The 26,670-nt window shown below is 62.7% G+C and overlaps 1 protein-coding gene across 1 annotated transcript in view; it reads left to right on the forward strand.

Annotated features, from left to right (window-relative positions):
- The window catches only part of CCDC33 (coiled-coil domain containing 33), a 58,837-nt gene that overhangs the window by 17,675 nt on the left and 14,492 nt on the right, over positions 1–26,670 (forward strand). Inside the window, exons 5-13 of the mRNA XM_026068368.1 lie at positions 903–1,072; positions 9,729–9,853; positions 12,470–12,579; positions 13,883–13,984; positions 14,136–14,227; positions 14,760–14,880; positions 21,081–21,210; positions 21,380–21,501; positions 21,606–21,677. Of these exons, the coding sequence (XP_025924153.1) occupies positions 903–1,072; positions 9,729–9,853; positions 12,470–12,579; positions 13,883–13,984; positions 14,136–14,227; positions 14,760–14,880; positions 21,081–21,210; positions 21,380–21,501; positions 21,606–21,677 (1,044 nt within the window). The remainder of the gene's footprint in view (positions 1–902; positions 1,073–9,728; positions 9,854–12,469; positions 12,580–13,882; positions 13,985–14,135; positions 14,228–14,759; positions 14,881–21,080; positions 21,211–21,379; positions 21,502–21,605; positions 21,678–26,670) is intronic.

Genomic DNA, 26,670 nt, shown 5'->3' on the forward strand with positions numbered 1-26,670 from the left:
CTTGGGGCAGGCAGGCACGGTTGCCCTCTTGGCTTTGAGGAGCCACCGCCAGAGCCGCAACCGGCTGCGGGAGACGCGACCTTGGGTTCCCGCACGGGTGCCGGCTCCGGCCAGCCCCACTGGGAAGCTGTCCTCCTCCGGGTTATTCTCTCTGCTTTCAGCACAGCGAGGAGGCCGAGGGAAAATCCCTGTGCCGCCTCGACTTGCAAATGAGGGCGGCTTTGGTCCGGTTTTCATTAGCACCTCATCTGGCTGCGCCGCCGGGTGATGCTGGGGAGCATCCCCGCTTCCAGGCGGAGCGCTCGGGGCCGTCTCGGCGGGCGCGTGAACCGCGGCAGCAGCGAAGGGCCGGGCGCCCACCTTAGAGATGCAGTGGCGTAGGGCTGAGCTGAGAACGCCGTGCTCGTGCCACTTGTGACCAAACCCAGAGCCCTAAATGCTGTAGGCGCCGCGGCGGCTGTTCCGCCTTTGGGTTCGATCCCCTTGGCGTGTGCTGGTGGCACGGTGCAGGCTTGCCCGTGGGGCCAGACGGGAGCAGCTGGGAGGAGAAATGCCGGCCCGCGCGGGCTGTGCCGAACTCGGGGACGGTCCCCCCACGGGTGGAAAACAGCAGCTTGCAGCTCTGCTGTGTTTTATCACATCAGCTGGTGCGAATTAATGAGCGGGGGCGGGGGTAGCCATCTCTCTGCTCCGCTTGCCCGGCATTAGGCTGCAATCCCAATTCCTGCAGAGTCCTTAAATTGCAAAAATTCCCGGTGCGTCTAGAAGGGGGGCGGTGGAGGGGTCCGGGTGGAGCAGGAGGGAGCCAAACGGTGCTGCGTGGATCCGCTCTCCGCGGGGCCTGGTGGGAGGCAGCCGGCCGTGCTGCCAGCCCTGACGTCTCTCCCGCTCGCTCCCGGCAGGTCCCGGAGTCGCCCGCCGGGGAAGAGGAGGAGGAGGAGGAAGGAGAGGCGGCCCGTGGCCGGCGACATGTGGCCCACGCAGGGAAGGAGGCCATCACCGTCACTCTGCACGGCGCCAGCAACCTGCCGGCGCCCCGGGCGGGCACGGCGCCGCGGCCGTACGTCGTCGTGTGAGTACCTGCTCGCGGAGGGACCGGGCGAGCGGGATTCGAGCCCGTGGGGCTGGCAAGGGGCTGGCGTCGGGGCCGCCTGTGTCTTGCCCCAAACGGAGCAAGCGCATCCGCGGAAGGAAGCCTCTGCGGCAGCAAGGCGCGAGGGCAGCGCGCTCTGGACGGAGCGGTGGCTGTCACGAGAGCCCAGGTCTCTGCCTCTGCCGGGTGTCGAGGTCCGGCTTTCACGCTGGCAAGGCTGAAACCTCGCCGTCATGCTGGACGCTGACCTGAATCCTCCTGGCTCGGAGGAAGGTGCCTGCCGTCCTCCTGCCTGCAGCCCAAGGAGGGGAGATCTGAGCATCTCAGGCTGGGACAGGACCTCGGTGTGGGCGGAGGAGCCGGGACTCCTCGCCGATGCCGTGAGATGTATAAAATAATGCTGGGGAACCCAGAGGACGGGGCGCTTCGCATTACCGGGGCGTTGGGAAGAAAGTGTTGGTAATTTTGAAAGTATAAAATGATGTCAAAGAATCCACAGGGTAACGCTGCCTGGGTCTGGAGATGATCTCATGATAAATAAAAGAGCATTTTAATAAATAAAACAGGATGCCGGGGTAGGGAGGAGTTGGCTCCTCGTGCATTATGCATGTGTCAGGGGACTCAATTAGCCGGCCGTGCTTTGGTGTGCGCTAAGAGGGAGGACGCTCTGCTAGCGCTGGTGCCTGGGTGGGATCCCCGAGCCCTGCCGGGGGCAGAGCAAATCCGGCACCGCCTCGCGCGAAGGGGGCGCGTAGCTGTCGACGGCTGCCTCTGCGCAGCTGTTTTTGCCGCTGGGTTGCCGAATGCCTCCCCTCGCTCGGAGCAGGGCCGGGCAGGAGCCAGGCGGGTGTACGGGTGGCTGGCAAGAGGGGAGCGGGGCAGAGTCACCGTGGGTCGGCTGGGGAAGGACCAAGGTGATGTTAGCTGGCCTAATCCCTTCTAAAAACCTATTTGTGGCACTCTGCAAGCATGTAAAGCAAACTGTTGCTTGCTGGGTGTTTTCCATGCTGGAAATCCCAAGCTATGGAGCAGGAGGCTGGATGCCGGTTATTAGCGTGGTTGCTTGCGGTGCAACGTGACTTTCCGGATCGGGGAAAGCGGCTGAGTTGTGCGAGGGCCGTGCTTGGCAGTGTCTGCCGCTTGCAGAGCAATGGGCTTTCGTCGGCCGTCACCGACTGGCATCTGCAGGCCATCAGGATCCGACTGGCACATGGCTCGGAGGGCTCAGTGGCCCCCCACCCACGGCCCACACGTCTGCATTGGCTCTTGTAGGAGAGGGGATGATGTTGCTTATGGGGACAAGGTATGCATGGGGCTGCCGGTGGTCTCAGCCCGTCGGGCAAAGGCTTGTCCCTTTGCATCTTGGAGAGGGGGTCTGCCCTGCCCTCACTGAGGTCCCCCCTCTGCTCCAGTCCGGTGCTGGCGGGTCCCCAGCGGGGATGGATGCTCCTCCAGAGACATGGGAATGACCAGGAGAGCTGCTGCAATGGGCTGGTGGGACCTGTGCCTGGCTGGGGGTGTCCGTGCACCATATGTCCATCCACGTGGGCCGGAGAGGCTGCTCCGCTGCCCGTCTCCGGCACGGCCCCGCTGATGGCCCTTGTTGCCTGCAGAGGCAGTAGCTGAACTTGTGTCTCTCCGATGCCCCATCGCTGCTTTTCCACCTGCCAAAGCACAAACCAAGAGCCTGCTCTGGCCCCCAACAGCCCGCGTAACTCCACCGCAGGAGTTGTCTCTATTTCCATAAAGCAATTATGCCCGGCTAATCTCGGGAGATTTAAACATCAATATCCTAAACGATAGCACGAGGGTGGCATGTGATTGTTGCGTCTCTCTCTGCATCCTGATGCCGCTCCATCAGCGCGTTGCCACGGGAACGGGAGACCGCGGGCGGGAGTGATGGCGAGGAGGGGACGGGGCCCTCCAGCCCCGCTGGCGTTAAGGATGCAGGACACATGAGGGGCCTTTTAGTAACCATAGTGAGGGCGTCAAGGCAGAAGGGAATTCGTTATCGTTTTACGGGGCGCTGGCTTTTTAAGGAGAGTGGCATGTTGCAGGTCAAAGGTGGGTTTCCGAGCAGGGAACGTGATGGCTCTGAAGAAGAGGTTGGTGGATGTGCTGGTGGGGACCTGGTGTCAGCCTTTCCCAGCGAAGCAGCCCAGGGCCACCCCAGCTGCTGGTCAGGAGAGCCGAATCAGCCCGAACGCAAGCCGGACGGGTAGCGCTAGCCTTTAAGAGTAGCTGTTGCTGATCTGCAGATGGGCCAAAGGCCGATCCTCTGTGCTACCTGCCATCGTCCCATGCTCCTTGCAGGAAGGTGCATCGTGGCTCCTCGCCAGGCCTTCGTGGCTGCTGGCTTGAAGTCGCTGCTGATCTTGGTCTCCACCATATAGCTGGCAGTGGCCTCTGTTTTGGTGGGGCAGTCGTGCATGGGCAGTTGTGTCCAAGGCCATTGGAACTGTCCCAAAATCCATCGTGGGAGGGGTGTAAAAGCACCCCTGTGTCCCTTGGGGAAACCTCTGCAGGATCTCCTGAGCAGTGGGTTGGAGGCGTCTTTGCTGCAAGCCGAACTAGAAACGCAGCTGAGCCATGCTGATTTACTGAGTGCCCCTCTCTCAGCACCTTTAAAGTGTCATCATTTTGGGTGGCTGTGGCCAAGCACCAGCATGTTTCTCCCTCCCCACCCTCAAAAATAAACTCATCCTCGCAGCATCTTACAGAGCCTGGGCCGGGGGGCCTGGCGGGTGGGAAATCTCTCCCAATTCCTGCTGGCAGGAGCACCCATGGGTTTGCTGACGTGCATCAGCTTCCTGCTGCGCTGGGCTCTGCTCCATTTTCACAGCAGAGAAGGGCCGAGCGTTCGGCTCTTTTCACTCCCTAGCACGCACGTGCACACAGATAAATTGCTCCTGGTGTAATGCAGGAGCGACCTTGGCATGCCGGAGCCAGGTGTGCTTGCAATTAACGGCACAATGCAGCCCGGTTTGGAAGGCGCCTCTCCATTAACGGAGGAGATGCACGGGGGGTGAAAGTGCCTCTCGCTGCTTGGTTTCTGCACTTCAGCGCAGAGAGAAAAGAAACTCAAGGTCTCCGCTGAATGCGCCATTGTGCTTCCAGCCTGGAGAGCAGCGCTCCAGGGGCTCTGCTTCCCCAGGGGTTGGCCAAGGCGGCAGTGCGGTTTGCGGCGTGTTGCAGCCGGGGTGCCCTGCCCCGGAGGAGGGAGCCAAGGGATTATGGTGGTCCTGCAAGCTTTGAGTCCCAGGAGAGCTGCAGAGCGGGGGCAGGCGGTGGGAGATGCTTTTCCCCTCTGAATCGTTTCAGAAATCGCCCTTATGCCTGTGCCATCAGAAGGGCCAGAAGTGTGTCTAGTTGCCTAAACTACACGGGGGCCTGCAGGGCTCAGCACCAGATGTGCGGGGCCATGTACGGGAGGTCAGCGTTGCCCGCGCCGCGCAGACCACCCCGCCAAGGCTGGCTGGCCGGCCCCGTGTTTCGGGTCTGGAAACCGCGGCACGTCGCGTCTGATTTTTCTGCTCTGCGAACGATGCGCCTGAACCGCCCCGTTGCCTCTGCTGGAATGTTATCCCTCCGCGAAACCCTCTCCCCGCTCAGAGATGATACCTTGGAGCGCTGAATAAATATTTACGAGCGCCAGGCCCCACGCACCTTGCCGAGCGCTCGCGAGCGGAGGATGCTTTCAAGCCCTTTGTTGCCTGCCCCAGGTGTCTCGCTCAGCAGGGCTGCGGAGCGATGCTATCACGTGCGTGCCCAAGTGCTGTAGCTTAGATACTGCGTATAATAACTACCCGAGGGCGTCTGTCTTCAGCTTTCATCGCCAACCTGCGACGCAGGGTGGCTGGTTAATCCCACTGCACGGCAGAGCTAAGCGACTTCCCCGGGAGGAGACGGGGAGAGCCGCGGTGAGGATGTGAACGTTGCTCTGCCCGTGTCCTGGCTAACAGCCCCTCGCAGCACTTAACTTTTTTTTTTCCAGCTGCATTTCTTCACGCTGGTGGTAGAGCCAACGTTGCTCTTACCCACAGCCGGCAAGACCCTCATAGTGTTGTTCGTGTGCCACGAGGGTTGAGGACCGCTGCCCTTTCCCACCCAGGCTCTCTGTATTGCTCATGCTTCTGGCAGATGTTTCATCTGAGGAGCATCTCTTTGGTGTGTCCCAGCTGTGCCCTACCCAGGGCACACCTTCCCATGGTCATGGCTCTGCATAGCAAGGTACCCTTTGCTTGCAGACGGCTCTTCACAGAAGCGCTGCTCCCTGGAAGAGCTGGAGGTGGAGAAGGGGTCTCCCGCCCTGCTATAGTGATTTTGGTGCAGCAAGAGCTGGCTGCTCCAACCCATGAAGTAGGGAGGGGACATCAAAACATCTCTAATCTTCTCCTTTCCTGCCCGCTCCCAGCCCACTGATTTGATGTTGAAGCACATCCCCATGTGCTGTACTGTTTTTTCCCCCCCCACTTCACAGCTCCTTTGAACACTCTCTCATCCTTAGGCAAGTCTTTAATGAAGGGGGCCCCGAGCAGCCTGTTCTCCCTGTCCTCCTCCCACCCCCCAGCCCAGGTCTGGCTTCATTCGGACTCTGAGCACGTTGCTCGTGGAGCAATCCCCCACAGAGCTCATTACTGGCGAGTTGATTTTCCCCCAGAATGGCGCAAGCACATTGCTAATTCCTACCCGCCAGACCCAGCCAACATGGCTTTATCTCCTGTGGACCACTGCAGCAGGTGGGCTTTGCGGAGAGCATCTGGTTCACTGGGGAAGGGTGTACTTGAGGGCACTTGAGAGAAGGTAGAGGAGCACAGCAGGGCACGATGTCCCCCGCGACAAGAGGGCAGCTGTGGCCTGGATGAGCCCGGCCTCGCGCAGCAAGTAGGAGAGACGTGCTCCTTCATCCATTATTGATGTGCTGGCCAAACGCACTCTGCAGTGGTGAGGAGGAGAGGAAAGGCCAGGATTAGAGGGAGCATGCGATGCAGTCGCGTGCCTCATCCTGCAGGCAGAACCGGCTATGGCCAATTATGCCAGACAGGAGAGGAGGAGTTGGGCCACAGCAGCCTTGCCTTCAGCATGGTGGGAGGGAGCCGTGGACTCCATTAAACTGCTCTCTGCAACAGCGAGGGGGGATGAAGGGGAGCGATCGAATAGCTTGAAAGGAGCGTGGTCATTAAACTTTCATTAGCCGATAGCTTTGAGGAAGGTGTGTGGAAATGGGGATGGGTTGCAAGGGAGAAATGGAAGGGGATCGATGCGGAGCCGTGGCTGGGAGCTGTTTGGGGGTGTCTCAAGGACAGGCCCTGGTCTGTCTTGTAGGAGTAACCTTCCCCCCCATCTGGCTCATACCGATAGGAAGAGTTGGCTCCGTCCCAACGCTGCTGTGCACTACCTGGAGCTCCAGCTAGAGCTAGAAAGACTCTATTATTTCCTTTCCACCAGAGCAGGAGGCTCTAGCTTCCAGGTTTGAGAGCTCAGCCTGCCCGTGTGCCGCGGCTGCTCTGGTTGTACGCAGTGCTGTGAGCATGTGCCCATCCTTATTATTTCTTAGGCTCTTGAAGCAAAACTGGTGCAAGATGTGAAAGAGGAGAAGGGATGCAGAGTTTGTGATGGATTTTCTTCTATAGATCCCAGGGTATTTCCACACTTCCAAAACTGCTTCTTGTACAGGTGGCAAATAGGGGGTTAGTTTTATATCTTGTGAATTGACTTCCATTTCCAAATGAGAGCAGAGCTCCTACCTGGCTTTCTCCAGTGGCTGGTGCTGTTCTCATCATGACTTCCCAGAGGTCAGAAAGCATCTGTGCTCCGCTCTTGTGGTGCTCCAGTAACCTTTCTCTAAGAGCCATGTTGGCTGTGCTTCAGCAAATGCTTTCCTGGAGGAGCCAGCCCTGGACACTTTATCATCTTTATGTCCGGAGTAACTGACTGGCAGAGCTGATGCACGTGCCATGTTTGCCTGATGCTGCATCACCTTCTCCCATCACCTTGTGACTGGGGATGATGAGGGCTTGAGGGCACCATGTGTCACCAGGCAGTGGGACTAAATCATGGTCTCCAGGGCTTCCAAGATGCATAAAGCATCTCACGAAGTGGCGGAGATCCCAGAAGGATTGTCCAGCCCCTGAAACCATGCCTGCCCATGTCCAGAGGAGCGTGCTTTGAGCATGCAGGGCTTGGAGCTACTGGTCTGAAGCAGACTGGAGAGCTTGGAAGGAGCGTGTCAGCTGTATGCAGAGCTGGGCTACCTACGCTGGGCATATTTCTTGCATGGGTCCATTCAGACTCCTCGAATGAAGTGATCCCACTATTTACATCTGTGAGTCAAATGGCCTGGACTGACCTCCCTCTTTGGAAAGGTGCCTGGTAGAAGACTCTCAGACTTTTCTGTGCTTTTTTAGAGAGGTTTTAGCCTATCCCTCTGCCTCAGTTTCCCCACTAGCTGATGCTGCCTAGAAGACAGGGCTGAGGCCAGCACGTGCTAGCAGTGTTGCTGCTGTTTGAACCTCTGGAGATGGGTCAGTGCGGCACCAGCTGCTGCTCTTCGTCTCTCTCATGAGTAACCGATGGTCCTGCATATGTGTGTTTTAAACGAGTGAGAGGAATGGCCTAATCCAGCCCTGATGGTGAGGACCCTGCGCGGTGCCTGCGAAAGTGCACCCCGTGGCACGCCAGACATCAACAGCCCAAATGAATAATTACACGGGGCTGCGACCACTAACTCTACGGTAATTATTGCTCAGGCTTGTTATGTGCCCGAGCTTAACGATGGCAGTCGTTAACATTCAATCTTCTCTCTGCTTTCCCAGCAGCCTCCTCCTCGTCCCTTCGTCAATACTGCCGGCTAATTAGCCTCGGGAGTATGAGCTAGCCTTTAGGATGAAAGGGGCCGCGTAGGAACCAACCCGTCAGCCAGCAGCTCCGGGGCTTGGCAGGATTAGGCGGAGGGGGAAGGATGAGCGGGATGCTGGTCCGGAGGGGAGTGAGAAGAGACGCGAGGTAGGACCTGGGCACGGGGCTGGCGTGGGATCAGCGCCCCAGCCCTGCGGGGAAGATCTGTAACCTGGGGTGCGTCCCCAAATCCCGGTCTTAGGGTTTGGAGCCCGGGGCTGTCGGTGTTTGCTGCCGTTTGTCCCAAAGTTGCGGAAGGAAAGGAAAATCTGTCTTCTCGCAGTGCTTCTAAACCGTTCAGGAAAGCACATGCTTCTCAGGAAATTTTCAATTAACAGAAAATCAATTTACGTCCACCACTGCTGCCCCAATAGCTTCCTGAGAAATTCCAGCAGGCCATGGGTAGAATATTCTCATTCATGCTTATTTCCGTGCCTGTTTTTGCAAATACGAAATCACCACAAATCTGGAGATGATCTAGAAATGAGAACGATTAGCCTTTTTTGGTGTAGCTGCCTGTAGTAAAGGCAGAATTTTTCTTATTCAGTGTCTTTTGCTGCGGCTGAATCTGATGGGAGAGCAACTGCATGCCCACGTCGCATCCAGCACCAGGCCAGGTCTGTGCTGGGGAACCAGCCCGTTGCGGACAAGCCCGGAGCGAGCAGTTGTGGGATGAGAGCCAGAAGCTGCCGCCTCTTTGCTTGCTTGAATTTCTCCTTCTGGCTTCTCACTTGAGTGGTTTCCAGCCGTTCTGTATGGAGGGGAGCAGGCATGTGGCTGAGAACGCACCGACTCGTTTCACTGATGAGCTCCCAACATCTGCGCAGCGCCCCAGCGTGGGCTGTCGCTGCCTGCTGTGCCCGGCTGAGCGCGGGCTGCAGCCGTGGGCACGCTTAGGGGCTGACATGCTGAAAGGGGCGAACGGAGGCTTTGGAGGGCGCTCGAGCCTTTGCGAAGGTGAAAACCCGCGTCGGCTCCTCGCTGAGGTTTTGGGCAGAGGCAGGAGCGTTAGTGGGACTCGGCAGTTCCTGGGGCCGAGCCAGCCGCAGGAGGGCTGTCACGGGAGAAGAAAAGGTTTGTGCTGCACCCAGCACCTCCAAGCCCCGCTCCAGTTCCCAGGTTCCCTAATCCATAGGAACCCATTAAAAAACTTAGCTAATTATCAATTTATTAGCAAAGGGGAGTGTAAAATCCTGGCTGCAGAGAATGGGGTCATCTTTAAGGCATGCCCTCCACAGTAAATAGCGTGGCCGTGTGCGGTCAGGAAGGGTAGGCTGGCTCCACTGGTGGTACCGAGCAGAGTCAGTTCTCATCCCCCTCCACGGGAGCCCTGTAGGTTAAATCTCCATGTGCCGTTGGTCCTTCCAGGCCACGGGAGACCCCGCGGGTTTGTTCCGGGTTCGGCGTTTCCTTCGGCTCAGCTGGGTCGGCTGTTCACATCTCCTGCGGTTTGCAAGAGCGCGAAATAGCTCACGGCAATGACGGGAGAGCACAGGTCCTAGGCCAGCGTCCATCTGCTTTGCAGAGGGGTTGCAGTCCCAGCGGTGCTGTAGATTTTGCTCAAACACAGTGGCTGGTCCGTGTCCCCGCGAGGGGAAAGCTGGGAGCGCGCACACCCGCAGGGAGGGTGCAGCCACCCGGGCAGTGCTCAGGCCTAGCAGACACCTGCGGGTCCATGTGAAACGACGTTCCTCTTCTACTCATCAAATAACCTCTTCTGCCTTCTTTCTTATCCTAGTAAGACCAGCAGAGATGAGCAGCAGAAGGCACGGGTGACCCACGCGTCCTCGGAGCCCACTCACTCGCCCACCTGGGAGGAGGAGGTGACAGTGGAAATCGATGCTGAAGATGCCGGCTGGGAAGGTGAGACCTGCGGAGGAACATGGAAGGAGGAAGATGGAGGGCTGGGAGGAGCGGGGCTCATCTCCTCAGAGGTTTGCTTTGGTGTGACATGAGTATTGGGGACCCCGTGCTCCAGACGACCCCAGGCAGCACCCAGGCGTCGGGTGGCTTCAGCAGGGACGAGATGTGCCCCAAGCCCCGTGCAGCTGTGGCTACGACAGCTTGCTGCGCGTCGGAGAAGGGGCAGGAGGAAAGTCCGCCCCAGATGTAGAGTTGCAGGATCAGGGAGATGGTGGTGCTGAGCTCTGTACGTCCTCTGAAGCATCCTGCGGGAGAGGGCATAAGAGGAGATGCTGGATCCAGAGGGACCTGTGATGTGTGATGAGCTCTGGTCTTGAAGACCTGCTAGACGGTGGCTTTGCCCCCAGCAGCTCCGCCAGCCCGGACCTTTCCCTGCTGCTGCCCCAACCCAGGCACCTCTTCTCAGAGCCGAGCTGTTGCTTTCCGTGCTGCAGCGACGGCCGGACCCCGCGTCTCGCTGCCGTTGCTCCCCGCGCAGGGCTGCTGAGTCTGTGATTGTAATAACGTTCCCGGCATTAGAGGCTGGGATTCGATTATAATCAGACGCTTGCAAAATGAACTGCGGGAGCCAATCTTAACGTCGTGCCTAATCCCATTAGGCCCTGGCCCAAATGAAATTGAGGAGCTTTTGATGTACTCGGCTGTACCTGCCTCGTGCCGTACCGGCAGAGGCGGCGGGGGGAGCAAAGGGACCCGGTGGGACCTCCAGCCCAGCCCGGCAGCCTCCGAACATCGGCACCTCCCAACTCGCCCGCTCCAGAGCACCGTTACGTGCGGATCTGGCCCGTTGCACAGGGTTTTAACCCTCTTTTTGCCCCTGCGTGGTGCAGCGTAACGGCCTCCCTTGCAAGGAGAGCAAGCTGGGGCAGCGCTCCGGTCTCTGCCCGGCCATAGCCTGGGACTCGACCCGTTCAACGAGGCTTCGCAGCCCAAGGAGACCCGCTCGCAGGCTCCCCGGTGGCCGCAGCCTCCGCTCTCCCCTAGGCTCTTCCCTAGGCGTTCGCTCTGCGGCAGGATGCTGCCTCGATGCTGCCCTGTGGTGCCGTTTCGGCCCCCGCGGACGCATCGCTGGTGGCAATTCCCGTGGTCCCAAGGTCAGGGCGGGACGTGCAGGGAGAGACGCCGGGCTGGAGCCCTGGCCTCGCACCGCGGCGGCTGCAGGCGCTCGCGGTGAGAGACGGCAGGTCCCGGCAGCAGCAGGGTCCTCCTGGTTTCTGAACCTCTGATCGCAGAGGTGCTTTAGCCCGTGGGGGTGACTGCAGCAGGTACAGCGTGGAAAAGCAGGGAAAAGGGGGAAGACCGGGACGTGCTCGACCCGGCGCCTGCCCGCTGCCGCTCCTTGGCAAGGTCCCGTGGGTACACGCGGGATTTGGGGCCGGGCGCTGCCGGATCGCCCAGCCGGGCGCGTGCGTTGGAGCGTCTCGCTGCACCGCCGCCTTGGCCAAGCAGGAGTTAAGTCTCCTGTCTCCGCAGTCAGTCATTAAGCTGGGGGAAGGGGGAGAGACGAGGAGGCCTTGACGGCGGCATAAAGGGAGGGCGGGCGGGCGGCTGCCTCCCATCGCTCCCACAAAAGGCTCCGGCTGACAGCGGGGCTGAGCCGGGCCCCCAAACTGGAGCCGCGAAATCGCCCGTTCGCCTTAAAGCGAGGGCAGGGATAGGGACGCGAGGGTGGCGAGGGAAGCGGCTTGGCGTGAGCGCGCGTGCCGGCGCCGCGGGGCCCGGGCGCCCCGGGCGAGGGCAGCTTCCCGCCGCCGGGTCACGTCCTCCCCTTCAAGTGGCGCGGGGACAAAAGGAGCCCTGGGAGGGGACACAAAGCCGGGGGCTAATGAGGCATGTTTCCAGCCTGGAGACCGGCCGTCCCTGTCCCCGGCGCTCCTGCGAGCCGTCGATCAGGGTGGTGGGCACTCGCTTCGGCTGAGCCGGGGACATGAGGGGCTTTTTCCAGGCTGTTTTTTGCGGGAAGCCTGGAAGGATCCCATAACTGCAGCTCTCTGCAGATAGCCCGGTCCGATATTGGGCTGGGAAGCGTGTCCCAATGGTCACACTTGGGGTCCCAGCGGATGCTGTTGCAGGAAGGACTCGGTGCAGAATTGCCCCCGGCAGCAGGATGGGGCTCTGCAGGCGGGTTTCCCTTCTCCCTGGGCTGTGCCGGTGACAGGGAGGCAGATTAGATGGATCCGTGGCAAATCCTAGCTGCTTAGACGGAAAAATGAGCTCCGTGCGTGCCAGCTGTTGAAGGGCTTCGCCTCCGGCCCCTTGGAGACCTCTGCGATCTGAACTCGGTCGCTTCTCGAGACGCGTGCGTGTGCCCGCGCATATATGCGTATATAAACCCGTGAAGGGTCAAATCCTTCGCAGCCAGCGCCGGGCCTGGCAAATCCGAGCGGGATGGGAGCAGCAGGGGAGCGGGCCGGCGGCCGTCCGGGGGCTTCTGCTCGCCGCGAGCGAGGGGAGAGGGTGCGGGGGCCCCGAGGGCCGGGAAGGAGGCCCTGCTCCCCCTTCCCGCCGCCCGGCTCCCCGCTCGGGGCCGCGCTGACGGCCGCTCTCTCCCTCCAGCGCTGGCCCTCACCGTGGTGGACCGCGGCACCAAGGAGGCGCTGGCGACCTACAGGCTCCCGGTGCGGCACCTCCAGCCCTTCCGCCACTACCACTGCCGCCTGGCGCTGGTACGTACCGCCGCGGGGGGCCCTCGGGGCGCGGGGTTCGCCTCCGCGCCGGCAGCTCCCGGAGCTCCTCCAGCGGGAACGCGGGCCGCGACCGCCGCCTCGCTCGGGCTTTTACCGCGGGCTGCCGCCGCCTGAGGTTGGGCGCGCGGGACCTTGTGTAACGTCGTAATCCGCAGTGGGAAACGGGCCGGGTTTTCCCAAGCTTGGCAAGTTGGCGGAAAAGAGGCTCGTGACCAAATTGCTCCCGGGGCTTCCCGAGAAGCGGGAAGGAGCCAGACGTTTTGGAGGGGGGTCGCGTCTTGCTCTCGTGGAAAGACGTCAAGAGAAACAGTCCGACTGCAAACCGCCAAGTGCTTCCCCGCTCGGGAGAAACCCGCGGGAAGGGGTCGCGGGCTGCTCCGCCGCGCGTCTCGGCGGGGGTTTCGGTGCAGCCCGGTCCGAAGCGCAGCGCGGTTTGCCCACGCGCCGGCCGCTCCCGGCGGGAGCTGCATCCCCGCGGCTGGGGCGCGCGGCCCCTGCTCGACGGCATCGGTGCGTTTGCACGCTTGGTTTCTTCCCGTGGTTTATTAAGGATCAGCTCGCGTCACGGGGGCCCTTGGGGAGGCGTCAATCAGGCGCCGCTTTAATTCCTTGTTGGAGCGGCGCGATCGATTTGTTCGTTACGGCCAGGCCTTCTCGGTTTTGGCGTTATCCAAACGTGCCCGTGCAACAGGTGCCTGGGCGAGGAAAATGGGTAGAGTAGCCGGAGGGGAGGCCCTGCCTGTTTTATCGGGGTTCCCCATCCCACCCCAGCTCCCCCCGGCTCCGCCTGGAAGCTGCCCCGCGACCCTCGCTTCCCCTCCACCCGCCGGGAGATCTTCGTCCGGCTTGGACCTAGCGGGAACAGCTAGTCCTCTGGGGTGACACGTACGGGATCGGTCCCCAGGCTTCGAACCGTGAGTTTTGCAGCGACCTTGATAGCTCAGGGTGTAGCTGAGACCTGGCAAACTCGCTCCGTGCGCACCAAAAATCACCTCCCTCGCTCTGGCCGGCAGCAATGAGTTTCCTCCTTTCCCCCCGCTCCTCTGCGCAGGGATTGGGGGTGATTAAATATTTAAATGCAGGAGCAGGAGGATTTATGATATTGATCTTTCTGGGAAGGCTCCAGGGGACAGTGAGCTTTAATTATCAGTTGCTGCTTTATCGTCAGTTATGGCAGCTCTGGGCCGTGGCAGCGCAACGCCGCCTGTTTATGTACCCAGCGCCTTGTCTTTTATAGCCTGACCCGTCTCCCTCCCTGTGGTTTTGTCTCCCCCGCAAACAGCCGAGGAAGAAGGACCCAGCGGGGACGAGCCTCTACGTTACGGTCGTGCGCAAAGGCAGCGTCATCCCCCGCTGCGAAGGGATGGACTACGCGGGCCTGGAGGTAAGGGCTGAGCCGGGGCGACGGCCCCGGAGCAGGGTCGGCGAGGCTGAGGACGGGCCAAAGCTCGTCGCAGGCTTGGCTGACGCCCGAGCACCTCTGATCTCTTGCAACCGCGCCGGGTGGTTTTCTCGGGACCTCGCTCGCCTCCCAGGTTTTCCTGGAGGGGATGACGGCCCCGCTGGCCAGCCCGCCGGGAGCCCTCGTGGCCGTCGCCAGTGTCATCGCCAGCGCCCGGGCGTACGAGTGAGTACGCGGACGGGCCGCAAGGCGCGCGGGGGCCGCGGCCGCCCCGAGCAGCCGGGTATAAAACTGAGCTCCCCGCGGAGGCGCTTGGCGCGCCGGGACCGGTGGGCCGGCTCTGCTCCCGTGGGACGCGGCTGCCTTGGGAAGGAAGGGCAGCGACGGCAGGGGCTGGTGTGGGCCCTCCGTGCCGCCTCCCGGGATGAGAAAGGGAAAAGACAAAATTGGCAATAAACGGTTCCTTGGCCCAGAAGGCAAAAGGTTTCATGGCTGGCAGTGGATAACAGCGTAGGTGGGCTGGATCCCGGTCTTGCATCCCAAGCCCGGAACAAGCCTAGAGCTGGGATTCATCTCCCCTGACCGAAATGCAGGTTAACCTGGCCGCGGGGCTGCCCGGTCACTCGGGGAGGGAGCTGGGTGTCCGCGGGTCGCGTTCAGCCTTCGGCCTCGGCTGGAGGAGGGCTTCTGCCCTCGGGGCCCTCCAGGAGACCCGTCCGTGTGGCCGACTCTCCCTGCTCTTCCCTGCCCCTCTCAGAGACGGCATGGCGAAGCGGCCCGCCGCCCGGCCCGGCGTCTGTCTGACCACCGTCGCCTTCCCGGAGCCGTCCGCAGCAGACTTCAGCCTCCCCCGCACCGCCCACCGCGGCTGCCCGCAGGTGAGAGCCGCGGGCGCCGGCGAGGAGGAGGAGGAGGAGGAAGAGGCTGGGGCGGGCAGCGGGGTCCCACGAGCTCCTCTATCCTTCGCCGGGCACTCGGGACGGGCGCTGCAGTGGGACATCTTTGCGCGTCGAAGCAGCGCTCCGCGTCGCCGCCTTGCCCCCATGCCCGAGCGCGGGAACGTGCCGGTGGGGGGAGTGCGGGAGCTGCCCGCGCCGCTTCCTCCTCCTGCCTCGTCTTCCTCCCGCTCGGCTCACACCTCCGGCTCGAGTGCTCCCTCTCGACGGCCTCGTCCTTCCCGTTTTATGCACGGCTCGAGTACCCCCGGGAGAGCTAGCAACGCAAATCTTCAAAATAGCTGTTGCCAGGGAAACATATGCTTTTAGGAACGCGGCACGTCATCGGCGGGTGGAGGGGATTGGGGGGGGGGCGCGGGAAGAGCCCGGCTTTTGTTTCCTCGGATTGCCAAAAAATCGGTGGGGAGGGAGAAGGGCGCTCCGGGAAGGATGCGCTGTGCTGCGGGAGCGGCAGCAGGTCTGGTGCCCGGCTCGGAGGCGATCGGGGAGGCACCACCCCCCAAAAATAATAGCAGCTCAGTCCCTTCGCCTCCCGCGGCTGCCAGCGGAAAGCGTGACAAGGGCACGTTTGCAGCCGGGTCGAGCTGGCCCTGAATACGCCCTCGCGATACGGTCGGAAGCGCCGGCGGACGGGGCAGGTCAGCGCGCGGGGAGGGCAGAAAGGGCCCGCGGTTGCGGCTCGATCCTCTCCCTCGCCCTCTCTATCCTGCGTGTTGAATTTTTATCGTCCCGCAGCGTAACGAGGAGCAAATGCGCTGTATCAACACATCCGGGGAGGCTATAAATAAAATATTACTTAGGGGAGGCCGGCCGAATGCCAAAGCGCCCACTAGGCTATGAATTATCATAAAAACCACTAGTGCGTTTCATTCATTAAAATAATTGTTGTTTTACTGTCGCCCTCCCTCCGGCGTTCGCCGTGTTCTGGCGCAGGTGAGAGGCGCGGGGGGATGCGGGGCAGCGCGGGGGGGCCGGGCCCCGGCTGCCGCCCCTGTTCTGGTTAGGGACTCTCCGAGCGGGAAGGGATCGCTGCCTGCCAGCTCGTGGGACCGGAGTGTCAGGCTGAAAGGGGGCATCTGCCAGCCTCGTCCTCTAAACCGCTGGCACCGGCGCTGGCAGCCCGTCTGCTCGCCGGCGGGCGCCGCTCGGGGCGGTGTGAGCCGAGTGCAGGCGTTCGAGTGATTAAACGCGGCCATCTGGCCCGGGCGCGCGCCCCCACCTCCTCCTCCTCCTCCTCCTCCTCGCCCGCGCCACGTCTCCGTTTGCCTTGGCGACTCCGCGGCGGAGGCGGTGGCGATCTTCGCCGCAACGGTCCGGGGCTGCGCGCGAGCTCTACTGCCGGCAGCGTGCGGAAAGTGCGGCGCCTCCCGCTTGCCGCAGGCCAAGGACGCGCTCCCGGCAGCAGCACCGTGCCTTTCTGCGCTGTGGCTCGTCCTCGGCACCTCCTTGTCCCGGAGGGGATCGACGTGCCTCTGCTCATGGGCTCGGCTGAAGGTGCCCCCAGGGGCCCGATGCCTCTTTCCGGGGAGGGCAGCTGGCTGGGATGGTGGCGTTCAGGGTCTATCAAGCTGTCCCTGCCTCAGTTTCCCCATCTGTAGGCTGGGCGTATTTGCTATTCCTTCCAGGGCAGGACGAACTCGGTGATGTGGGGAAGGTGTCCAGACACTGAAACCCCCTGAGATGCCTCCTTGGCGTTATTCACTCCCCATTTATGGTTTTTAGGTCTTGCGTATGTGGGAAGGTGGAAGGAAGCTGTTTAGCTGTGCAGAGACTCCCCAAGCTCGGTGCATTAGCCCCTGGCTGCATGCGAGGGGCCGGCGGGGCTGCTGGGCAGGGCCGAGGCAAGCGGGGTGCAGGGACCCCAGAAACGCTCCTGCCACAAGCCTGCAGGTTCGGCATTAAAGGCAAAGGTGCCCGGTCCTGCCCAGGCAGCGTTTGCAGGCGGCAGCAGCGCCGGTGCCGGGGCTCGGCCTCGCGCGCGGGGTTTTGCTCGGCTGTTGAGCAGGTGCTGGTGGACGTGAGCTCCGCAGCGAAGCACCGTGGTTAGGCTGACCGCAGCCGCTCACCCCTCTCCCGGGTGGACGAGCACCGGCACGGGCCTGGCAGCACACGGTGGTTGCTGCGCGGGGCTAGCGGGTGCCCCCAAATAGACACCCGGCTGAGACCCATCAAACTCATTGCGCTGGTGAGCTACGTAAAATTCCTCGCGGAGAAAGGAGCCGGACGAATCCCGGGGCACAGGGAGGATGAGGGCCGTGGCACCGCTTCCCGAGGTTAATGGCTCGCCCCGGCGGCCCCGCGCGCCAGCTGAGCGCGGTCCCTAATTCTGCCAGCCCAGCGTGTCGCCTCGCCTGTCCGCTCCCGTTAGCGTCCGCAGGCAGCGGCACGCGCCTTCGCCTGCATCTGGCCCTGCAACCGGAGCAGCCTCCTGTCCCGTCCCTCCCCTCCGGCCCCGTTTTTGGCAACGCGCTGGACTCCCGCCTAGCCGCGGCCACATGCCAGCGGCCTCCTTCCGAGCAGCCGCCCTGGCCGTCGTGTCCGCAGATCTGGCCGAAAGCCCAGGGCACCCGCAAACCATTCGGGCGCCTGCTCCCGGGCGGATGCTGCGGAGGGCTGGAGGCACGGCGGCTTCTTCCCTCCCAAAAGCCGTGCTCGTCCTCGTCCCTCCTTGCAGGCTCTTTCCCTTGGGCAGCCTCCTGGCTTGACCCGCTTAGCTGGAGCCTCTCGCGCTCTTTCTGGAGCCACAAATTCCCGCTTGGCAGCCGGGGGCCGTGCCGGCCCCTCGGGAAGGCAGAAGACGCTTCCCAGATGACCTCTGCAGGCTTGGCCACCTCTCACTCTTTGCTTGTGCCAACGACTCTGCCTTCGCGTTGGCCTTTTTCCTGGAGTTGTGCGCGTCCGCCCTTCTGCCAGGGCATTAAGCATAGCGCTGGTGTAGCCAAGGAGGAAGGCTGCTCCCTCCTCCTCCTCCTCCTCCTCCTCCTCCTCCTCCTTTCCCCTCCGTTGCCTTTGTTGTCCTTCTCCAGGTGGCCCTTGGCAGAGGCTGGGGCTGTGACAAGACGTCGGGCTGAATCAGCGCGGCGGCTCTGACGGCCCGGCGCCGTGCCCCGGCGGCGAGCTCCATCTGCCCGCGAGCCCCCCGCGCCGCCAGCCCCCGGCCGGCGCAGCGCCTCTCACCCCCCTCGGGGCTTCGGCTTCTCGCGCGTGCGGTCCCGACCCCGTGCGTGGGATGGTACCGCGGAGCAGCACCCGCGGAGACGCCCCGCTGCTCCCGAGCAGGCGCCTCGCCGGCTCATCAGGGAGATGAGTTTTGGAGTCTCAGCTCCCATCACCTCCGTAGCCTCAACCCGGCCCTGGTGGGAAAAGGAGCTGCCCGTGCTCAAGGCCTCCCATAACTGGGGTCAGATTAACAATATTGTGCCCGTTAGCAGGCTGGCAGCGGTCTCCCGCGGCACGCTGTCGTGCCGGCAGGTAGCCGCCCGGCTGCGAAGGGGTTAAGAAGGCCGGCGGCCGGCTCCCGGAGGCAGATGGCTCCTGGCCCCGCCGTGGGACGCGGATGGTTCTGCAAGGAGAGAGGGGCTGGCGCGCAGGCTGAGCGCGGAGGCGCGGGACCGGCAGCCCCGGGATGCCGCCCCAGCCACGCGTCGCCTGCAAGCTCGGGAGTTAAATTTGCCCGTGAGCTTGGACTTTCCGTTCTTTATGAGTTTAGAAACAGCACCTGCTCGCAGTGTCTCGTTATGCAGGTCAGCGCCAGGAAAAGTAACTGGAGGTGGCGTGCGGTGCTTTTTAGGAGATCTCTGTATCCCCCAAGCTGTGGTTTCCGAGGTTGACAAAATAGCTGCGTGGGCTGGGATGCAGGTTGAGCGGCGAAGCTGCGAGCGCTGGGAAAGGAGAGGAGCAGGGCGAGGGCGAAGGAGGCTGCAGGTGTCGGAGGCAGGTTTGCTCGGGCTGCTGCCCCTGGCGAGGCTGCTCTTCCCGGAGCCGGGGGGACGGCGTGGGTTGTGGTGGAGCCGTCCGGGCACCGTGCTCACCCGTCCCCAGGCACAGCGACACCCGAGCTTGCACGAGGGCTTCCAGGCGCAGACGGGGGCTCCCTGTGCTTGAACAGAGCTGCTAAAATCCCAGCTGAAGCTGGAGAGCCCCAGGGTGAAATCCCGGGCCAGAGGGCTAGTCTGGTGCTGAGCCAGGATTAACAGCTCCGTCCAACCCAGCACAGGCTGCAGAACTGTTTGCTCATCTTTGCATTTGATGCTACCTGTTATACCCATGTCATGGAGATGTTTTCAGCATCTGAAGCACCCCAGCCCTGCACCACCCTGCTATTAGAGCCCGGACGGTTCGTTAACCCACCGGTGTGGGTCTCCAAGGCGCGTAAGGCACGTCAGCATCCCAAACCTGAGCGGCGAGACACCCGCGGCTGCTCCTTCCGCCCGTCCGGACCCGGGGAGCAGCGTGAATGTGCTGATGCAGAAAAGCTGATCTGCATATGGTCCCCGCCGGGCGACGCCGGCTGAGCAGTGGGTAATGGAATAACAGCATTAAAAAGGGTTGCTGTCAATAATTTCCTGACGACGGGAGCCCTGTGTTAATGCTGACCTTCGGAGAGCTGGCACGGTCCCCAGCGCGGGCCCAAAAGGCAAGGGAGCAGCTGCTCGCGGTGATGGAGCGCTGCCATTTCCAATGACAGCGGGCGGCTCCGGGGATGAACTCGCTGCCCACTTAAGCAGCCTTTCAGGAATCACATTGTCACAAAACCACTCCGCGAACCTGACCCCTGGGACTCTTAAAAGGCCAAGATATTTAAAAAGCACCTTCCTTCGGTGCGTCCCAGCCGAGGAAAGGCCCCGTGCTAAGGATAAGCACAGGCCACCCTGCCTGCTTCGCTCTCCCTTGCTGCAAAACCGTCCCTCTTCAGCGAGGCTCCGTGCAAAGGCAAGGAATTTGCAGTGATGCAAGCGGCGAACGCACAGAGGAGACCAGGAGCTGGACTGCAGGCCATTAGCAAACGGGGGCTGGGACCCTCTGCCGTGAGCCAGCCTCTCTCCCCCTCCCTTTGCGGTCACCTTAAATGACATTACAACAGTCCCCGGGCTGAAGGATGGAGCGGTGGCATGCCGGGCCGCTGCAAACCATGCATAAGCGCTCGGAAAGGCGCCCTGGTGGGCGAGAGGGAGAAGAAAGCCGCGTGCCGGTTTTAGGGTGAACCCGGAGCAATCGAAGCCCGGGTGGGTTTTGCCCGAGCGCTAAACCAGTCGGCGAAGGCCTGAGTTTCTGCAGGCCGCGAGGCCGGCTGCAAGCTGAGCCTGCGGCACGCGGCGGGGGCGGCCGGACCCATCTGCTTTTCATTGCACGGCGGCGCAGTGAAGGCGGCAGGTGCGGCCGTTCTGCTGCAGGTAGTTTCGGGCCCTGCGGATGCCCGGTCTCTCCCCGTCCGGGAGGATGGGAAACCAAGCGGGCGCCGCCGGCGTTTGCCGCCGAGCCGGGCTGAAAGCAGGAGCCGAGCGCTTGGGCCAGAGCCAGCGCTCGTCGCGGAGAGCCCGGCAGCGCGGCCCCGGCTTCGCGAGACGTCTGGCGCCCCGCTGGCGAGCGCCGCGCCGGCGCCAGGGCTCCGGGCGGGAGCAGAGCCCCTCTGCCCCTGCAAAAGGAGCTGCCGCCCGTGGGCTGGGGGCAGAGGCCCGTGACAGCAGCTTCGCCCCCGCCGGGGCCCAGCACGCTGGCGGTGCAGGTGTTTGCATCCAGCCTCGGCGCGTGCACGGGGTGGCGGGGTCGGGACCACCCGGGTGAGTCGCTGGAGGAGACGGGAAAAGCCCGATTCCCCAGCCGGGCGCGAGCCACGGTGCTGTTAAGCGCGGGGTCGCCGGCGCGTGTGCCGCTTTGCTCCTTGGCTCGGCGCGGGCAAGGCTCCGGCTGGGATCCTACCGAGAAGCAGCCGAGCTCGACGGCCCAGTGCAAACCAGTTCAAGCGTTTGGGACGTGGGGCTGCTTCGGGCCCGGGGTGCGGCGCAGCCGTGCAGGTTGGGCTCCCCTCTGCCCCCTCGCTCTTCCCTCCCTGCTGCCTGCCTGGTCGCTCCTCTGTACGGAGAAAAGGCACCTGGAGGTGGCTTCTTCCCTTGTCTCCTAAGATGACGTCCCCGGCTGGGCCCGCGGAGAAGCCGACCTGGAACACCTCCTTCCTCTTCCAGGGCAGAGACGGGGCCACCATCTTCTCCGAAGACGCCGCCCTGGCCATCGAGTATTACCCTCACAAAGCGAGTGAGTGCTCCCCGGGCAGGTCCGGCCGCAGGCGTCCGCTGCCGTCCTCCCCGCGGCCAGGCGGGCGATGCGCCGGGGACGCCGGGCAGGGAGGTCCCGGGGCGGCCGCGGGCGGATGCAGGGCCGGGCGAGAGCCGTCCCGCCTGGAAAACCCTCGCGCCCCTCGCAGTGTCGGACGCCGAGAGCCTGCTCGCTCCGCTGGGCTACTCGGTGCTGCCGCTGCCCCCCGGCGTCTACCGGCGGCTGGCGGCCGAGCGCGGCGGGCTGCGCGTCGACGGCCTCCCCGTGCAGGTAAGCGGCGGGGCCGGGGCGGCGGGGACCCCCTGCACCCCCCCTCCGGCCCCGGCACGGCGCCGCCCGGCCGAACGCCCTCCCGCCTCCGTCTGCCTCCGCAGGGCACCAGCCTGAAGACGGCATCCGGGGCCGCCCCGGCCGTTCGGCTCTGCCTGCGGCTCGTCGGGTGCGAGGTGAGGCGCCGGGCAGGGTGACACCGGGGCGAGGGGGAGAAGAGGGATGCGCTCGCGAGCCGCCCCGCTCCCGCCGGAGCCGCCCGGTGGGAAGGGTTCACGGCACGAGGAGGGGGCCACATGCTCTGTGCATCCCGGCGATTCAGTCACTGCCGGCACCAGCCAGCTCCAAACCCTTCTCTCCGCCCCATCTGCCCAAAAAAAATTATATATATATATAAAATATCCCTGAAGTTAATTTGGGACAGGTCTGGATGCTGTGCTGGTGATTTCATTGCTGCGTTCCCCGGGGAGCCGCGCTCCGGGCCGGGGCCGGCTGGCGGGGCACTTTGCAGTGATTGCCCGGGGGGGTCAGCGAAAAGGGGGCTGCGCGTGATGAATTATTCACGTGGGTGTCACTAAGTGCAGAATTAATCCTTTCGCTTCCAGCTGGCTGCCGCACTAAATTATCACTCGCAGTCATGCGGGAAAATGCTGCGGAATTCATTTAGCTGATTATTGTTTTGATCTGGGAGCTGGAATTTTTTTTTTCCCCCCCTCTTCTTCCCCAACCTCTCCCTTTTCCCCACTGCCCCCCCTTGCCCCCCACCACGCACACCAAGCCCTGCCTCATTTCATGTGCGCGGGAGCTAGACAGGGAAGAAAACGCGGGGTGCCCGAGCCGGCCTCGGGCTCTGCGTGCTCTCGGAGCAGCCAGCGCGGACAAACCCGGCATCGAGGCAGACGCTGGCGGAATCGCTCCCGGAGTAGCCAGGAGGGAGGGCTGGGCAGTCCTGCAGGTTCAGCTCATCGCGCTTTGCATCGGTTCTTGTCCGGAAATAAAGGGATTTGGGGAGGGGGGGGAATACCCCGGGCAGGGGGCTGCCCCGGAGCCGCCCTCGGCCGGGGACGGGTGTCACGGCTAGGCGGGGGGCAATCCCGAGCGGAGCCCCTCGTCTCCCCCCGCCGCAGCCCCGGGCTTCGCAGGCAGCCGGAAACCTGAAGGTGCAGTACCCCAGCTCAGGGCTTAATCCTGATGAGCGGATCCGGTGGATCCCAATCCCGTCCAGATGAATGTGGCTTCCTGAAGAGGAGGAGCCCATACCGTGCCAAGGGCATGAGCCTTGGGACAGCGAGAAGGGGCCAAGCAAGCGGCAAGAGGCAAAGCAGGCAGCACAGGACCTGCCCTGAGCCGGAGAGGCTGCGCGAGGCCGTACCGGGGTGGGGGCCGCCTTTTTCCGTAAGGTCGTCCCGGGAGCTCAAAGAGCCACAGCATCGCCGGCCGTCTTCCCCCTCGCTCTGCATCCCGGCAGCAGCCGCCCGCCGTTCTGCAGCTCTCCCCAGCCAGATGGCCAGAGAACAGACTCGCTAAGTGAATTTTGCTCTTCTTGTTTCTTCCGTCTCTTTTTTTTTTTTAAGTGGAAAACTGAAAATTTATAACCTAGATTGGCTGGGCTTTTTTTAACAAACAACAGCTAAATAAAACCCTGGGCCATCTGCATTCCACAAACCACTCAGCGCCGGGCATAAATCACTGCTGCTCAGTGGCTCGGCGGCAGCAACGCCATTCCGCGACGGCTGTGGAAATCTAACAAATTCCTAACAGGGTCCCGGCTGCTCTCGGGACCACTCCGAGCTTGACTTTGGATGCCCAGATCGACACATCTGCGTCCAGCTAATGTAGGCAGCGGCAAGACTTTCTAGGAATAAGTGGTTCCCAAGAAATTGGACTCCTCCCCCAGTATTCCCTCAGGATCTCAAAATCTCTACCGCTGCCCTGCTGCGCTTGTGATGGCCGAGGGGGAGGAGGTTTCGATGGCTGCTGCTTTAAAAGCCAAGAGCCCCAACACGGGAGCTGAGCAAACGGGAGCCGGGTTATCCCGCGGGAAATTCCGAAATGGCAACGCTGGGTTTCATCCCCAGCTTGGATAAAGAAGCCAAAAATCACTGGATTTGTCGCAAAACCTAATGTGCCAGCTTGTTTTATTTTCTGCCTTCTTGCAAGTCTCTCTTTGGAGCGTGTAGCAGAACAAAAGGCTTTGATCGTTTCGCGCTAAAAAAGACAAAGAAATCAAAGCCTTCAGCAAAGCGCTTGCGTTTTAGCAAATCAATAATGTCTGTTGGTGAAAAACTGTTTCAGCAGAAAACCTTCAGCCAACTTGATTCAGTCGCAGTGTTGGTGTGCAAACACCATGGGCTTTCCCGAACCGTCATGCTCTGAAGGCGCGGTGATGCAAGCAGCCGCTGCTTCCCCCGGGGCCCTTGAAGGAGACCTCTTCAGTCCTCGTGGATGTATTCGGCACCCCCGTTTATTAGCCGGCCCTCTTTTGCGCTTTATTTTGGCCTGGCCTCATCTCGATCGGCAGCAGCGGTGCATTAGCCTGGGGCCTTTGGGGGTCACCTCGGGGCTCTGACACGCACTTGCTGAACGACCTTGGTCATGTCACCTAAGAGGGGTCTGCGGCAGCGCCGGCCGCCGGCGCCGGCTGCGCCTGTCCCTCTGCAGCGGGGCAGCGGCCGAGCCACCAGCAGCGCCGTGGAAAACCGCCGCGTTTCATCCCGCCTTGCCTGTTGTAGCGGGAAGCCTTTGGAGGAAGGGAGTCTCTGTCTTCCCGGAGCTGCCAGCTCCCGTCCCTGCAGCGCGATCCATGGCGCAGATTGAGCCTCGCTGGCTTAATCGCTCGCTGATCTAATGCTGCATCTTACAACCGTCAAATAAAGAGAAGAAAAGAACGTTGCTTTTTTTCCAGGCAAAGCGAAAGCAACAGGCGGGATATAACGTTGCTTAAACAGCCTTAATTTATGTAATTGCTGCCATTTAAAAACAGAAGCAGATCGGTGGCTGGCGTAAATTGTCACAGCTCCGTGGTGTAAAATTGTCACCGTGCCAACCCAGCAATCAAACCTTTTTTGGGGCTGGCGGAAAAATGTATTTGCAAGTGGCGGGGGAAATATTGCTCTGCGTTTCCCTTGCCCTCCTATTTCAGCCGGGCTCGAGGTGGCCCGTGGTCTGCCCTTAACGCTCGCCGAGGGCTCGGGGCTGCGCGCGGTGCTCTCAAAGCCTGATTTAATGCCTCGCTTGCACAGCTCCTTGTAAGCAGCCATCGGGGGTAGCTTGTAGGGGGGGAGAGATCAGGATTAATTAGCTAAGGGCTACAAAATCTGGCAACGAGGCCTTTCTCTGGGAAAAGCATCTTCCGTCGGTGCGGCGAGGGGAAGGACCGGCCAGTCCCCAATCCCCGCTGCCGCTTGCCCAACCTCGGTGGCCCCTGCCTCTCCGGGCCGTCCGCGCTGCTCCTGCCCCGGGAACGAGCGCGGCGGCGAGGAGCTCGGCTCGGCCGCCGAAAGCCCCGAAGCCAGGCGGCGGTGCAGGCGGGCGCCGGTGTGTCTCGGCGGGGATTTTTCCAAGCGAGGACCCCAGGCACGGGGACGGTGCCGTGTCGTGGCGGCACCCTGGTCCCCGGCCGTGTCCCCCGGCCCGGCCGGCGGCAGCCAGGACTCCACCGACTCCATCGGTTATTCCATTAGCTCCGGCTTGCCCCTCTAAGCGGATTAGCCGGCAGTCTATAAAAGCCAGGCGGACGGGAGGAGAGAGGGGCGCGTGGAGCCGAGCGCGGGAAATGAAGGGCAGCAAAATCGCATTACTGCCGCCGGCAGCGTCTGGCAGCAGTCGCACCGGCCGGCGGCAGCGCCGGGGCGGGATGTGGCCCGCGGGGCGGCTCGGGCTGGGTCTGTCCTGGCAGGGGTCAGCCGAGCGGGGGGGGGTCTCGCCTGCGCCCCCCTCCTGGGAGCAGGTGGTGCTAGGCCGGCGCTTATCCTTGTTCATCCGCCTCCGTCACCCCCGGGCGGGGAAGGTCGCGGGAGCGGGGCAAGCGTGCACCACCTTGGGCTAGCAGATCGCCCCTGCCGGCAAAGTCCCTGCCCGCCCGGTCCCCGGCCGGGGACCCTGGGCACCCGTGGCCTTCTCGGGGCTCCCGGGCGCCGCCGCGTGCATCCTTCCCTCCTTGCCCCGGACCAACCGGCACCGGTGCCTCTCCCTTTGCAGAGGCCGCAGACCTTCCTCAGCCCGTGCAGCCGCGCCGCCCTCCCCAGCCTGCATCCCGCCTCCCTGGCGAAGCCGGAGGGGGCCGAAGAGCCGCTGCGCCCTCCCGCGCTGCCCGGGCCCCCCGCGCAGGACGAGCCGTCGCGGGCGCCCCTCGGGGTAAGCTTCGGGCCGGGCGGGCTGCGCGGGAGCGCGGGGCGGCGCGGGAACCGAGCCCCACTGCCGCCCCGCGAGGGCAAGGCTCGTACCAATGACCGCGCGGTCCCGCGGTTTCTTTTCCCGCTCGCATCCCGCGGCGGCGGCTTGCAGAGGTGAACGGTGCCAGGAGCGCGGCGCTGCTTCGCGCATCATTGCCGGCGCCGCCGGCTGCTCCCTGTCCGTATGGCAGCAGCCGGGGTGGCGAAGGGCCGGGGCAGGCTGCAGCCCGGAATCGGGACTGGCCGCGGGAGCAGCGGGGCAGGAGGCCTGGGAAAAGCCGGGCGCCGTGGCCGGGGGCGCCTTGCTGGCAGCAGCGCTCGCTGAGACGACGGAGAGTGCCTAGATGCACCAGATTCGATCTAATTGCTCAATCCCAAATCCATTTAGCAAATTCTCTCCTATTACCGCCGCATTATGCTTTAGACCCCGGGCACCTCCATCTCATACCTTTTGGCTCCGGAAAAAAAAAAAAGAAAAGGCAGCTGCTCTCCTCTCCAACCCTTTGTATTGATAAATGGAGCTATTGGATGAATTGAAAACCAGCCCCCATGGCCGTAATATCTCCCTGCGCTTTAGCCATCTGGCTTTAAAAATAACAGGTCGTTAAAGCTCAACTCTGCTTATTAAATACCTGGGAGCGGGCGCTGGGGGAGGGCGAGAGGGTTTGCGCGGCTGGCTCGACGCGCGCTAGCTGCGCGCGAAGCAGGGCCTGCAAAGCCGCGCGGGGCCGGCGGGGCCGAGCCAGGCGCGAGTCGGGCAGCGGGGCCCGCAGGC

This window comes from Apteryx rowi, unplaced genomic scaffold (assembly GCF_003343035.1).
Source record: "Apteryx rowi isolate R43461 unplaced genomic scaffold, aptRow1 scaffold_27, whole genome shotgun sequence".
Classification (NCBI taxonomy): Eukaryota; Metazoa; Chordata; class Aves; order Apterygiformes; family Apterygidae; genus Apteryx; species Apteryx rowi.